Below are 14,321 nucleotides of genomic sequence, written 5' to 3' on the forward strand. Positions count from 1 at the left end.
GTCTTTGCAAACTGCAAAACACAAAACGTCACCATCTTCGCTACTACCGCCGTTTAGTGGATTGTGGCGGAAACACTGCATGCTGCACATGCACACTGGTGCCAAACACAACTGTTTGAGTTGCTCTTTCGTTTGACGTATTATTTATAACTGTAAGTTTAATGTAATAAATATTAGAAAGCACTAAAACCCCAATATTCATTTATAAACATCCTGTATTGTGTTTTGCTTTCATTTACTGTGAAGCCAATTTTTAAGGTTTCTGTTTTCATTGCCCGGTATGTTCTTGGAGTGTATTGATATTTCTTCCTACTCTATCAATGTCATCAGTGTATGCACATATCTGGCTAATTTTCAAAAATATGGTGCCTCTTTCATTGATTTTATTTACTACACTATGTAGAACTATATTGAATAGGATAGTGGAGAGACAATCACCTTGCTTCACGCTTTTATTAAAGTTAAAGCTTTCACTTGTTCTGCTAAGGGCCTATACTTTTTCTCTTGTTTCTGTCATTGTCATTCTGATTAGTCTTATTAGTTTAGCACATATACCAACTTCTTCCAGTACTCTGTGTAGTCCTTGCCAGTTTACGCTGTCAAAGGCTTGTTTGAAGTCAATGAATAGGAAATGCAGATCTATATCATATTCATAGAACTTTTCCATCATAAATATCTGATCAGTTGTACCTCTGTCTGATCAAAAGCCTCACTGATTTTTCCCTAGTATGTCTTCAGACTAACTAAATACTGGAAGAATGAAATTCTCACAATTATCCATCTGAAGATGATTGTATGAACTATCAAAATGTGTAATGGTGTAAATAAGACACACGAATGACACAAAAATCTGTTTCATTTAATTCTGGAGGTGGTGGGAAGGGGGGAGGAGAGAGAGAGGGGGGGAAGGGGGAAGAGAGAGGGGGGAGAGGGAGGGGGGAGAGGGAGGGGGGAGAGGTGGAGGGGGATAGAGGGGGAGGGGGAGGAGATGGATAGAGGGGGAGGGGGAGAGGGGGAGGGGGAGAGAGGGGGAGGAGATATAGAGAGGGGGTGGAGAGAGAGGGGGGAGGGAGGGAGAGGGGGAGTGAGGGAGGAGGAAAAGGATTAGTACGAACATAGTACAAATAAATGGGAATAAGTGACAAGTGAGAATGCAAAATAAGTCACAAACAAAGGGCAAATCAGAACATGTAGGAAAACATGAGACAATGTGCCAAAGTAGTAATAATGTAATTTTTTCAAATGACTTATCACTTCAGGCAGCAGGGCCTTCATGAAAAATTCTCGTGTGTGTGTGTGTGTGTGTGTGTGTGTGTGTGTGTGTGTGCCGATGGTTGGCCATTTCACCCTTCGGTTCCCGCCCCAACAACAACTGCTGTGGCCATGAAGAAACTCTACGGTACTTTTGTCATATATCCATCAGAATTTCAAAAACAATACTAACCATTTCTACAGAGTACTACACACTGTGTGAAAATTCACTAACATGTACATTTGACACACACCAAATTTCACTGAGACAACTCACCTGTCTTCAAAATAAACTATGGCTGTGCCTGCGTGTGAATTTAAAGAATACGCACGAACTCTACCAAACCTTTCCAATACTCCCACTAGTATTTCCTTTGTAACTCTCAATGGTAGTTCTGAAAAACAGAAACACATTCAGATATTAAAGTATTATGATGTTTGCAAATTAACAAAGATGGGAGTTAAAGTCTGTGTTGGCTGCAGTGTCAACAACATCCCTAAGTCACAAGGTTGTTAATGAATCAATTTCTCACAGCCAATGGGATGATGTTTTAAGTAAACAATTACAGGTAAGAAAATAAATTATGTATTTCAAGTACTAAAATGTATATAATCTGAAATTCTTTACAGGTTATTCGAGGATTATGTAAATTTTCACTGGCACTGTTTTGGCATTCTTTTATATCTGACTTGGAATGCGAATTATTGTCATTTAGTTTAGGTTATGGAATTTTTTACACTGCCTGGCTGTCTCGGCTCCCATTTGACAATGTCCCAAATAGTTTCAATCTCACTAACTGCATTATTTATTTCTGTCAGGACGTGCGCACTTCTGGATATTTTAATGACTTACCTTAAAATCCTACAGTGTAGTATGCAAGTGATGTTGGATCTTAACTTCTTGCTCTGTTTAACTGTCTGTTGGACTTTTTACTTATGTAGCTAAAAGACTTCAAGATCCTCTTGAAATGGATTGCATTTGAATCTCTGCAGCACTTTCCTCCTCTCCTTTAGTGGTGAACAACACTGTTCATTCCACCAAGGGACAAGCTGTCTCCTACGATGGCCTGAAGATTTTTGTATGGACCTATCAGCACCAGAAAGGCTCTTCAAATCCTGTATGCTGTCTCTGTGTTTAAATGCAGCAAACTGGCTGTAAAGCATCCAATTTGCCTTTGTCATTTGGGGGCTTTTAATTTCTGGCTATCTTCTTTGCTTGAAGTGAACAAAAACTGGACAGTAGTCACTGGGATAGAGCTGTCTACTGTTTTCCAATGAGCAAAAGAGCAAACTGTGAGATCAATCACAGAGAATGATCCTGCCGATTTGTGTGTGTGTGTGTGTGTGTGTGTGTGTGTGTGCGTGCACGCACGCACACACACGCGCTCGCTCGTGTGCGTGTAGGGAGAGAAGGAGGTGGGGGAAGGTGTCATTTTCTCTGTATTCAAGAGGTATGTTTTCCAATCATAAGAGATTTTCAACCATTGCGCACCTGGAACAGGTGGAGTTACAGCCCACGACAGCACTTTGTGCTGTCTAGTGGTTCCTGTGATGTTACCATGAATGACACATCGTGTACTGCGACAGCAACTGCTTGTAGAGTGATAGGCAACAGGTAAGGAATAAAGCATGTCAATGATAAACACTGCCACTCCTGCCTTAAGGGTTCCACCAATTAAGTCATCATTTCTATGTAGGTGATAGCCCCATAGCACAAGGGTATCAGAAGCCTCAAAATTCCAGTGTGTACATGCAGGTGTGACATGTGTTACAAGTTTTAGTTCTTCCAGATGATTTCTAAAGCCATTTAGATTCCAAAGCAGATATCAGCTGATTGGAGTATGTAAACTGGTATATGTAGCAACATGAGCATGTGTTGGTAATGACATTCACTGCTTGTGACTGAGTTTGTCACAAACCTTAACCTTTGGATGTTCCACAACTGACACAAATGTGGTAAAAAAAGTGTTGGAGACTGTATGACTTTAAATAATTTATTTGCTTCAGTATATGACACAAGTTTTGTTACTTTAATATCTTGCATTTTCTTTTCTTCTGTGCAGTCTGGACACACACTGTTACGAACTGTATGTTTGTTGAAACAATTAACACAAGCTGGTGGAGATGTGCATCATACACCCTGACTCATAAGCTGCTTGGCCACAATCATTTCAAGCAGCACAACAAATACATGCAACTGTTGTGTTGACAAGTATTTTAAAGGGCTTCCCGTTACCTTCTCTATTATCTTCTGCATATTCATAACACTTCCATCTGCCCAATCTATTTGAAGTTCAACAAGAACTTCATCTATTGGTTCTTCAAATGACAGCATCTCATAGTATCAAGTTTCAAAAAACAAGCCAAAAATCTAAAACTCCCTTGAACTCATGAAGAAAATATGCATAGTGGACACCAAACTGGAACAAGTTCCATGAAGAAAAACACAAAAAGTTTCAAATAAACAAAACAGAAGAAAATAGCATAAACTTTAAAAACAAAAGGGAAGAATTTCACATAGAACATTACGAGAATCAAGAAAGGATTTCATAAACACATAACAAACTCTACAGGAGATAATTACCACAAAACCAGGTCCAGGATTTACTACAAAATCTTTGGGAAACAACTGCAACAGCAAGAGCACCCGAAGTTAATACAGAAAGATGAAGGATGAAGAATGGCACACAGTAACAAAGAAAATGTTGAAATCTTGAAAAAAAATGTAATAAACTTTTGAACTGTGAAGAATCCAAGGAACTCTTGCAAATCAATGTAAGAACCTCAATAAAAACCAAATTGAATGAATCAGATCCTCCAGCTTTCCAAGAAGTGGAAGAAACAACAACAAGACAAAAAAATTATAAGACAGATGAAGAAGACCAGGTTTTTGTTGAACTGTGAAAATATTCAAGTGACACAGCCTAGAAGTCCTTACACATGGCTCTAAACTGACTGAACTGATTGAACAACTTCCCAAACATCGAACCACAGACCTCACCCATCCAGTACACAAGAAAGAGAATGAAGAAAATCCAGGTAATTGCAGAGGAATCTCTCTCCTATACTGCACACACAAGATTTTATACAAGACCCTATGTGAAAGAATCAAGGAACAACTATAACAGTAATCAGAGGAATACCAAGTAGGTTTCAGAAATTGGGAGAAGCTGTGCAGAGCAGTTTATTGGTTTAAAATAAAATACGGTATAAACAGGAAACTGAACAAACCTATGGCAATAACATATGCAGACTTTATGAAGGGGTGCATGTCTCCACAGACCTTTTCTTAAAATTTCTAAGCAATCTAGAACCTCAGCCAAACTAATTAAACTAACAGAACGTACTACAACCAACACCAAATCAAAAGTCAAGTTAAGATTAGAAATTTCTGAATCATTGCCCATAAAAAAGCTTAAGACAATGTGACTGTGAAGCACCACTGCTTTTCAACTGTGCACCGGAACATATAATGAGAGACTGTTATAAAGGAGGATATAAAGGAAAGTTCAATACAGGTCATCGGCTTTGACCAGTGACACAGGAAACATGCGACAAAAAACGTATACATTAGGGCAACTATAACATCACGTTATTGCCATTTTTTCAGATGAGCTAAGCCACAGATCAATCTGTCATTACAATTTGGTTTTTTTAGTATCATAACCACATTGTCACCTCCCAAAGAAACCTAGACCTCAACCAATGCTACAGACTGATCTGTCACAAATCAGTTTTTTTTTCCTTCCCTAACTAACAACACAACTGTAAATATATGCACAAAAAGGGAATTGGAAGCGTTAAAAATGATACGAGTTTATATTGCTTGGAATTTTTCGATAGTCTTGCTCTTCTAGCCAAAAATTGTTCAAGAAACCAAACAACAAGTCAAATTGCTATAAGAAAGAGCTTGGAAAATTGGTCTTAGAATATTATTTGAAAAGTAGAGATTATGCTAACTGATCCATAAAGGCAAACAAAATTACAATGCAAAATTCAAAATTGCTGATAAATGTAGAATGCCAACATAAAATAGTATTTAAAAAAACTGAACAAAGTAAATCACATCAGCAAAAACACAATAAAAAAAGCCCACTGATAGCTGCAAAATTCAAACATTATAAAACAGTTACATAACCAAAAATAACACATGCAGCTGAAACCAACTTCAAAACAAGTAATACATAAAAAACTGACAAAATGCTAAAGACAGAAAAAAGAACAATTAGGACATACATAAATAAGCAAGGCACTGGAGAATAGCAAACAAGGAAAGAGAAACAGTAATGATCATGGTCAGGAAGAAATTCATCTCATTCTTTGGACGTGTGAGAACACCAGGAACCTAAGATCCACAAACCCAATCATCCTGGCTATCCTATAGTTGCTGGCTTCAAAGCACCCACTGAACGTATATCTGCCTTAGTTGATCAACACCTGCAACACATAGTCCAAAGATGGCCCTCCTATATTAAAGACAAAAGCCATTTCCTAGATCATCTGAAATCCTTACCCACTCCACTCTCACCAAACACCTTGCTTGTCACAATTGATGCCAGCTCCCTCTATACCAACATCCTCCACGTACAGGGTCAGTCTGCTGCTGAACTTGACAAGAACTACTTCACCTTTGAAGGCAAACATACAAACAAATCAGGGATATGGTCATGGGAACCAGGGTGGCTCTTTCCTATGCCAACCTTTTCATAGGTTGCTCGGTGGTCTTTCCTGGGCTCCATAAGTCTTCAGCCCCTGATTTGGTTCAGATACATTGATGACATCTTTGCCATTATAATCTCAGGGTTAAAATTCCTGGAATCTCTGAATACATTCTCCCAAAGAAATTTCACATGATCCTATTCTGAATCCGACGCCACTTTCCTTGATGTTGATCTCATTCTCTCCAAAGGCTAGCTACACAAGTCTGTCCACATTAAACCTATGAACAAACAACAGTACTTACATTTTGACAGTTGCCATACTTTCCATGTCAAACGTTCCCTTCCATACAACCTTGGCATTCGAGGCAAACATGTTTGTTCGGATGCAGACTCTTTAAAGCAATACATAACCATTCTCACCTTAGCCTTCACTAAATGTAATTACCCCACTAGCCTAGTTCAAAAGCAGATTTCCTGAGCCATCACAAACAATCACAGTAGAGCTGATACCTTGAAAAAACAACTTCAGAGCACACCACTTGTCACTCCGTATTATCCTGGTCTTTAATGTACTGATCAGCTACTTCAACTTCCTAAAATCATGTTCTGAAATGAAGTCCATTCTGTCTGAGATTTTGCACACCACACTTAAAGAGTTGTTCTTGGTCACCCTCCAAATCTCCACAATATCCTTGTCAGAGTTCTATGCTTCTGCATCCATCTCCCTGCTCTATGGCACCTCCCCCATGACTGTTCTCACTGCAAGACTTGCCACATGCACCCACCTACCGCCACTTATACCAGCCCTCTGACAGGCAAAACATATGCTATCAAAGAGTGAAACAAAACGTGCAATACAATAACTGTTACATAAACACTATTCAGCCTTTTACATCAGAATGACTACCACCAATTTATAAGTTTGGATGAATGGGCATAGACAGAGGGTGTAGAATGCCAACAAAAAATATCATGTTGCAGAGCATGCTCTACAATAGGACAGTCATGACCTCGGCACCAGTTTCACCACAAGTACCATCTGAATTATCGCCCCAGACATCTGTTTCTCAGAACACAGCAGGTGGGAACTAATGCTACAACATATCCTTCGTTCTTGCCACTAACCTGACCTAAATTAACATTAACTACTTTTGTCTCAGCATTTCTTCCCAGAAACTACTCTATCTTCACTCTGTTTTAGTTTTCTACATCTTTTATTTTCTGAACTGTCTATCCCCCCCCCAGTAACACATACAATACACTTCGCTTTTTGCTCTTATTAATTTGTGCACAATATTTCAGCAGTAATATCTGTCTTGCATGTTACACTATCTTTATCTTTCACCTTTAAGCTCTCAGGTTATCAAATCTTGTCCGGTGCAGTCCCCAACAACCTGTCTTCACTTCACATCCCATCTGGTAAGTCTCCCCTTACTTGCGGTTCTGGCTGACTTTTCCGAACTCTACCCCTTTTTCCTAAACCTCTCCAATTCCCTTTCTTTCACCCCTCTACCTTCCCCTTCAACCCTTCTGCCAGAAGAAGGAGCCACTGGCTCCGAAAGCTTGGATAAGTAAAACCTTTTTTCATATGTGTGTTCTCCCACTGCTGCTTAGCAAGCAGAGTTTTTATCTGTCCAATTACATTATATGGTCAAAAATTGATTATTTTCATTGTTCTTTAGAAAATATAATTAGTACAAGAATAGTAGAAAAACTCTTGAATGGTAAGAGCAACATTAAATGGATTACAGGAATTAAGGAACTTGTAACGGAACTCTAAATTACAGCAGATGGCCCTTAAAAAAAAATCAGGATGCACTAAAAATACTGCAAACAAAGATCAATACAAGGACTACAGAAAGGTTGCCATCCAATGAAGAACAAAAAATATCTGAAAGTATGTTGCCACTAGATGGCAAGCCCCCTTTCGTTGAGCACAGCCAGGAGTTTAACTCAAATTACGTACTTACACTGAACTGGTTCCTCAATTGATGTACTGAATATCATGTAACTTACAGACAGAAAACTAAAAAGTATTGCCATTAATCAGAACTATAAGACTGTGAAAAATGTAACTATGCACGCTTCCGCGGCCAGTGTCATGAGATTTAAAATTCTTATGGGTGTTGTACTACACCACTGTATAACTGTAAAAGCAACATTACAACCATATTACAACAACCTTCCTCAGGGCAAGCCTAGTTATGGTGAAGGAAAGGTGCATCTGTTTATTGCAGACAATTAGGGTCAATACAAATACCTGTGAAACTTGTAATTGGCCATAGAATACAATGACAAAAAAGAAGAGGGTAGGAAAGAAACTATTCGTGGGCTAGCCTGCTTGTCAGTGACTAGTGACAGTCTGCAAATCAATATTTGGGTTTTCGTGAGCATGTTCAAGAAATAATTAACATATTTTATACAATGAAAAGGTACAACACCCAGAAGAATTTTAATCGTTAAATGAAAAACACTAACAAACACAGAGATAACACAGGTTTTTTTATCATACTATAACACTTACAGCCTATAGTTACTTACGACTGATATAGACACCACATTCCAATTTTGACGCCATCCTCCTTTCACGATGAGCTTTTGTTTTTAGATGTTCATGAAATTTACAAGCTGGTACTGGAATTTTGCAATAATTGCACTCACGATACTGGTCGTCCATCACCAACGTCTACATATGACAAAAAATGAAAAAAAAAAGTTCACGTAATGAATGCAGCATTATTTTTTATTTTTTTTAGAACTACAAAACTATACTGCCATCAGTGGACAACATTTCAATAATCCATCAACTGAGATACACTTTTAAAAGTGTGATACGATATCTTACAGCACAACATTAAGTTTCGTCTTTAAACTTTTTCTGAAAACTATACACAGTTTGGAAAACCACTCTTGCAGCAGGTTCATTTATTCATTCAAACCATCCAGCAATGTGCATCTGATAAAGCTCCTGAAACAGTTCAGTCATGGAATGAGAAAGCAAATAATGATTTTTTTTTTATGAACTATCTATAAGATAAAGGATTACTAAAATTCACCCCTCCCAATACTATGGGAAATAAACAGACATGTCTCACCGTGAAAGAGCGAGTGTTTTACCGGTAGGGCTATAGCATAAGTGCCACGGGCAAACAGAACTACAGCAAATATATTGAAAACTGCAGTGCATACTTCAAACTACCAACTAAAGCCTACTGAGAGCAGCCTGATCAATGAACGAAACCCAAAACGAATGGTCGACAGAACGCACAACATGCTTGTAACAAACACAAATGAAACGACATTTCATGAAATAATAATAAGAAGCAAATGGGTTTTTATTGACTCCGAGGAAGACTACATAACAATCCGTGGAAACAAAACAAAAAGAAAGGTACAAAAGCAACAAAACTGATAAATTCGGGAGAATGGAGTGTAACAATTCAACAAGTTTTATATTGTACAAGCAGCAAAACGGAATTGGACTTACAAGTGTACGGATAGGCCTGTGTTAGAGTTTATCTAGGTAGGTCGATAAAATGGATTAAAGGGCTACAGATGTAAACACAAAAATTACCCACAGCTTCTTGCACCTGATTGGGGATGCAGTTCTGTTCACAAGTATCTAGGTTAATTGAAGGCTTTTTATAAACATACAACACCTTTCAGTAGGTGGGTGTACATATTCGATAAATTTGCGGCAATACTTCACCTGAAAACATATTTATATACAAAAATCACATACCTGCTTCCCATCAAAAAATTTGGATATTTAAACGTTTCCTTAATAAGGGAATGTTTTAACATCAGACGCCTCAGCAGCGACCATGCTTATCACACTAGGCATTGGAAACGAAGAACTTACGATGCACGAATGTTATAAGCCTACTATTTCACACAAACATTACGCCTACACAACATATCACAACAAGCAGAACACTACCAACAGCTATGAAGTAAATCCAACAATCTCAAAACAAATCAAAGAAGTTACCGTGACATACAAACACCCGACGACCAGGGTCGCCAATGCCTATCAATGTAATAGCCCACCCAGGATCGTCAGATTACCCTATTATATCTCAAGATACCATCCATTTCAAAAATAGTTGCAACAATACTTACATACAAGAAAAAGACCATGAATCAGATTAAAAATTAACTATTTTACACACCCAACTGGAATTTACTGGGCTGAGCGATGCCATATACTGCTTCTCATCATTTATCTCGTCGGTTCGAAAGAAAAGAGAAGACAGGGGAGAAGGATGATTACTTCTCGTAAATTTGGGGAATTTGGAGTTTTGGCTGCAGATTTCATAGGTATCAAAAATTTTCTTCCAGTACACAGGGGCAGGTTTTACATCTAATCCAAATTTCTCCTGCTCCAGCATAGCACAATTTTTCCATTGACAATCCAATTGTTCACAGTTGATTAATTTTTGAAGAACAGGAAATCTCTTTACGACAGAGTACAAGGATTTAACAGCGTAAGATCGGGCTACGTTAGATTCCACTGTAGAAATGACTTCAAAAATGGGATCGGAGAGGTCAAATTGTCTTTTGATCTCTGAGACAAGCTCAATATAGAGATTCAAGTATCTTTTATAAAAACAAGTTATGTCCTGTTGCTATATTTCAGTCTTGGCTTTGAGTCCATCAAATGTTTCCTGTGCAGTGATACCCAAGTAAAACTTTCAAGCCCAGGAACACTAGCCACTCCACTACCACCTCTCACTATGGCGACAGTGAATCATCCATTTCCATGTGAGACAGTGTCGTTTATGTCCAAGCTAAAATTAAGAGAACATCCAAGAAATACACAAGGTCCATCTACGAGAGCGCGGGTTGCAACACTCTTCAATGGAATGCGATTTTTCTTGTCCCCAGATGTTGTAGTAAGTTCAATGTTTTCTATATTCTTGTAAACTGTTGTGTGAAGACGACGTCGATATCTCCTGTAAGGCATGTTGGCGGCGTTCAGTGCAGTTGCCTGTGCAGCAGCAAGACACAGAATGAGCGTAGCGCGAGTGCGCGCTCGCTTATGTACTGTGCGTGGTGTAATGACACATTCCTATGCAGAGACATACAATATCTTAAAAGCTGCGCCAAAGATAAATTGAGAGGCATGTATATTATAATCTTTGTAAAGTTCACATTGGATTCTCTTTTGTTTGATACTCCAAGGAGCTAAGGGACACTTTCGATTGTTGCCTTGTGGAGGATGGACGTGATTTTTGGACTGTGCGGAAAGGCAGCCATATGGTTGGTAATTATGGTTTGTGCGACGAGCACAGCAAGTCTTATTGTGTTGTGAATAAAAAATAGTGAAAAGTATCGAAGTGTTACGAAAATTATTTAAAGCAACGGAGCATTGTATTCCTTGGTTTCCACCGTCTTCGTGAAGTGAACCGATGCCGACTCATGATGGTACACACGGTCAACAAAGAGAAGAACATCGATGGCGACTAATGAATTAATATTGTGGCAGAAGGACTAATTCTACGTCTAAGGTGAGAACTCTGATTAAATCAACAATGACGTGGAATTTAAAATATAAAATGTTTTTTATTTATTTCGCCACACTGGCGACCGCTGACAGGGACAGTGCTGGTGGAACAAAGAGTAAGTACTTCATTGTTGTGCTACAAATGTACTTGTACTAATTACTGTTTCTCTGTTACATGACGCACATGGAAAATGACGAATAAAGTGAAACAGTATTAACTGTATAAACGGATGGCACAATAACCAGAAGGAACAAGGACAAGGATTTACAAACCTAACGTAATCGTGAGTGACGCAGCTCAGCCGTAATTAAGGTAGGAAAGCGCAAACGCATGCAGTGGCTGCACCTTGGCTTAGCTCCACTTAAAGCAGAACCTTTTCCGTCCATATTAAAATCCTGGTAGTGTTTGTGGCAACACACAATTACACTTTGATAATTACTTTTTACGTTCAACAATAGCAGAATTAGAAGACGTAGTGCGCCATCTTGTAAATTTCCGACGCGCAACAAATAACAATCGCGAGATATTTTTATTAATTCAACTGCGAGAGAATTTAAAGATTTAGATTAACAGTAAAGTACAGATAAAAATAATATCTTCACAATGGAATCGGAGAACTTTAATTTAACAAATGTTCATGGACACGTCACCGATTCTGACAATAGTGACGTAAATGATGACGCAATTAGTTTTTCAGCACAACATAATGTAGAAGTAAATACAATTCAATTGCACTCCACAGGGATTAACAATAACGAACCACTTGCAAATGAAACCTTGTGCACAGTCGATGAAGCATCGATTACCAGATCAGATGAAAATATTTCGCGTGAAATCAGTGAACCTAGCCCGGTTTCGATTCAATCAGACCATGGCAGAGAAACAATGGCAACAAATAATGGCATAAATACAAACACACAAGCTTCGTCAGTTACGCTTGAGGCATTATATAGTCTGATGTCAAATGTGAGCGAGAAACTGGCGAATCTAGAAATAATGACAAACACAAAATTGTCAAACATGGAAATTGGGTTCCAACAGCAGTTTTCAAGTGTAAACACGCAATTTGAAAACATACACAGACATTTCGATCAACGCTTAAATAAACTCACCAATGAAATCGATCAAAAGATCGAAGACAAAGTCATCAAAACCGTCAATAGTGTATACAATGTATTGGCAAATAACTTAGAAAAGAAATTGTCAGATCTTACAACCAAACAGGAACAGGAACTGTCAGAAATAGTAGAAACACACAATCAAACACAAACCGTACAAAAAGAAATACATGAAAACGTACAGGCTATTCAATTAAATTTAACAAGAGTACAGTCCGCATGTGAAGAAATACCTGACCAAGTTAATAAAGTTAACGAAGAAGTCGGTTTTCTGAAACAGGAGACTCGACGTATCAACGCGGACATTATCAAAATAAATGAAACTTTAGAAAACGGTAGTGTAAATGAATCAATAACTGACCGGGAAACAAAACTTTTTGAAAAATTAGGTAATGAAATCAAAGTAGCCGAGGACAGAATACGCAAGGAAATTGCTGCTAGACTGAATGTTTCAAATGACTTGCCTACGTCAAGCAACAGGCAGTGCGACACTTATTCGCCCGTGCCAGATTACGATGTCAATAACGCAGAACATCACGCGCCCAGTCCGGCGTATGTGCACGCACCGGCACAGGCAAACAATGGCTATTCGCCAAACGCGGTGCTGCAACAGGCAGTAGGCGTGTCGCCTTGCATCTCGACGATTCTAGTCGATGAGAGCCTGTTGAAACATAGACAGTTTCCAGTTTTCTCCACAGAATCCAGAAAAACTCATCCAGTCGTATTTGTAAGAGCATTTAAAAATGTCTTACCAAGAAACTGGACTGAGGCACAGAAGATTAGATATGTAGTAGGCTTCACACAAGGCGACGCACTTTTGTGGGCCACAGACATGGCTGAACAGTGCGTCACCTACGAACAATTTGAACGGGCTTTCTTGGAGAAATATTGGTCTGCTGGGGTCCAAGAAAGACTGCGCCGTGAAGTATTCAACCCACAACCGTTCAACCTAAAAAACGGCGGGTTGAGAAAGTATTTCGAAAAGTACTTGAATAAGACGCGCTATTGGAACAATCCAATACCGCACGTAGACGTTCTCAAAATTCTGAGAAACAGACTACCCGCGAATTTACGCGAAAAATTGGTAACCATACCGGAAAACGACCTTGACTACTTTCTTTCCGTGCTTGACTCAATTGATCTAATATACGAAGAGCCGAGCACAAGTAATCGGAATGAATATTCCGGAACCAATCAAAACAACGGTAACGGATATCATTTTAATGGCAGTGGACAAAACCCACACAGTTGGCATCCGTATGCGACAAGGCCAAATAATGGAACCTGGAATTACGGGAATCGGAGGATTTCGGCGCCACAGAGACGTGAAGACCGAAGGTATAGTACAGATTACGGTCCACGCCGGTATGGAAATGATAGAAATCACGTGAATGATTGGTCAGGCCCGCGTGATGAAAGGTGGCACACAAATGAAAATTACAATAGTTACAGTAATAGGAATGATAGACCAAGGAGGAATAGCGACGGCCGGTCGCAAGAAAATGTTGCATGCAGCGGCCCGGAAACTAATTGGCGACAGAATAACCACTCAGTACACTTTGTAGAGGTAACGGACAAGTACTGAAGCAACGCCTTTGTCTCCCCCGGTAAACAACAATCGGTCGTAATGAGCCCCCACCGGCCGACCGATTTGACAACAGGGGGCACAAACAAGCACACATTACATCTTAGACAATTATTTTTAAGATATGATCAGGATGCGACCGTAGAAGATGATCTATGTGAAGAAGAGATGAAAGCACCGGACAAGGTAAGTGACCTCG

General features: G+C 39.1%; 1 protein-coding gene across 3 annotated transcripts in view; it reads right to left on the minus strand.

Annotated features, from left to right (window-relative positions):
* Window positions 1-9,870, minus strand: part of LOC124615870 (speckle targeted PIP5K1A-regulated poly(A) polymerase-like) — a 221,925-nt gene extending 212,055 nt beyond the window's left edge. For 2 of the 3 annotated variants that reach the window (XM_047144035.1, XM_047144032.1), the window contains exons 1-3: window positions 9,655-9,870; window positions 8,454-8,598; window positions 1,529-1,646 (exon numbers count right to left, since the gene is read on the minus strand). In XM_047144035.1, coding sequence (XP_046999991.1) covers window positions 1,529-1,646; window positions 8,454-8,589 — 254 coding nt within the window. In that variant the 5' untranslated portion in view covers window positions 8,590-8,598; window positions 9,655-9,870. The remainder of the gene's footprint in view (window positions 1-1,528; window positions 1,647-8,453; window positions 8,599-9,654) is intronic. The other variant, XM_047144033.1, reaches the window with a different exon arrangement.
* Window positions 9,871-14,321: the final 4,451 nt, after the last annotated feature.

The sequence above is a fragment of the Schistocerca americana genome, chromosome 5 (assembly GCF_021461395.2).
Source record: "Schistocerca americana isolate TAMUIC-IGC-003095 chromosome 5, iqSchAmer2.1, whole genome shotgun sequence".
NCBI lineage: Eukaryota > Metazoa > Arthropoda > Insecta > Orthoptera > Acrididae > Schistocerca > Schistocerca americana.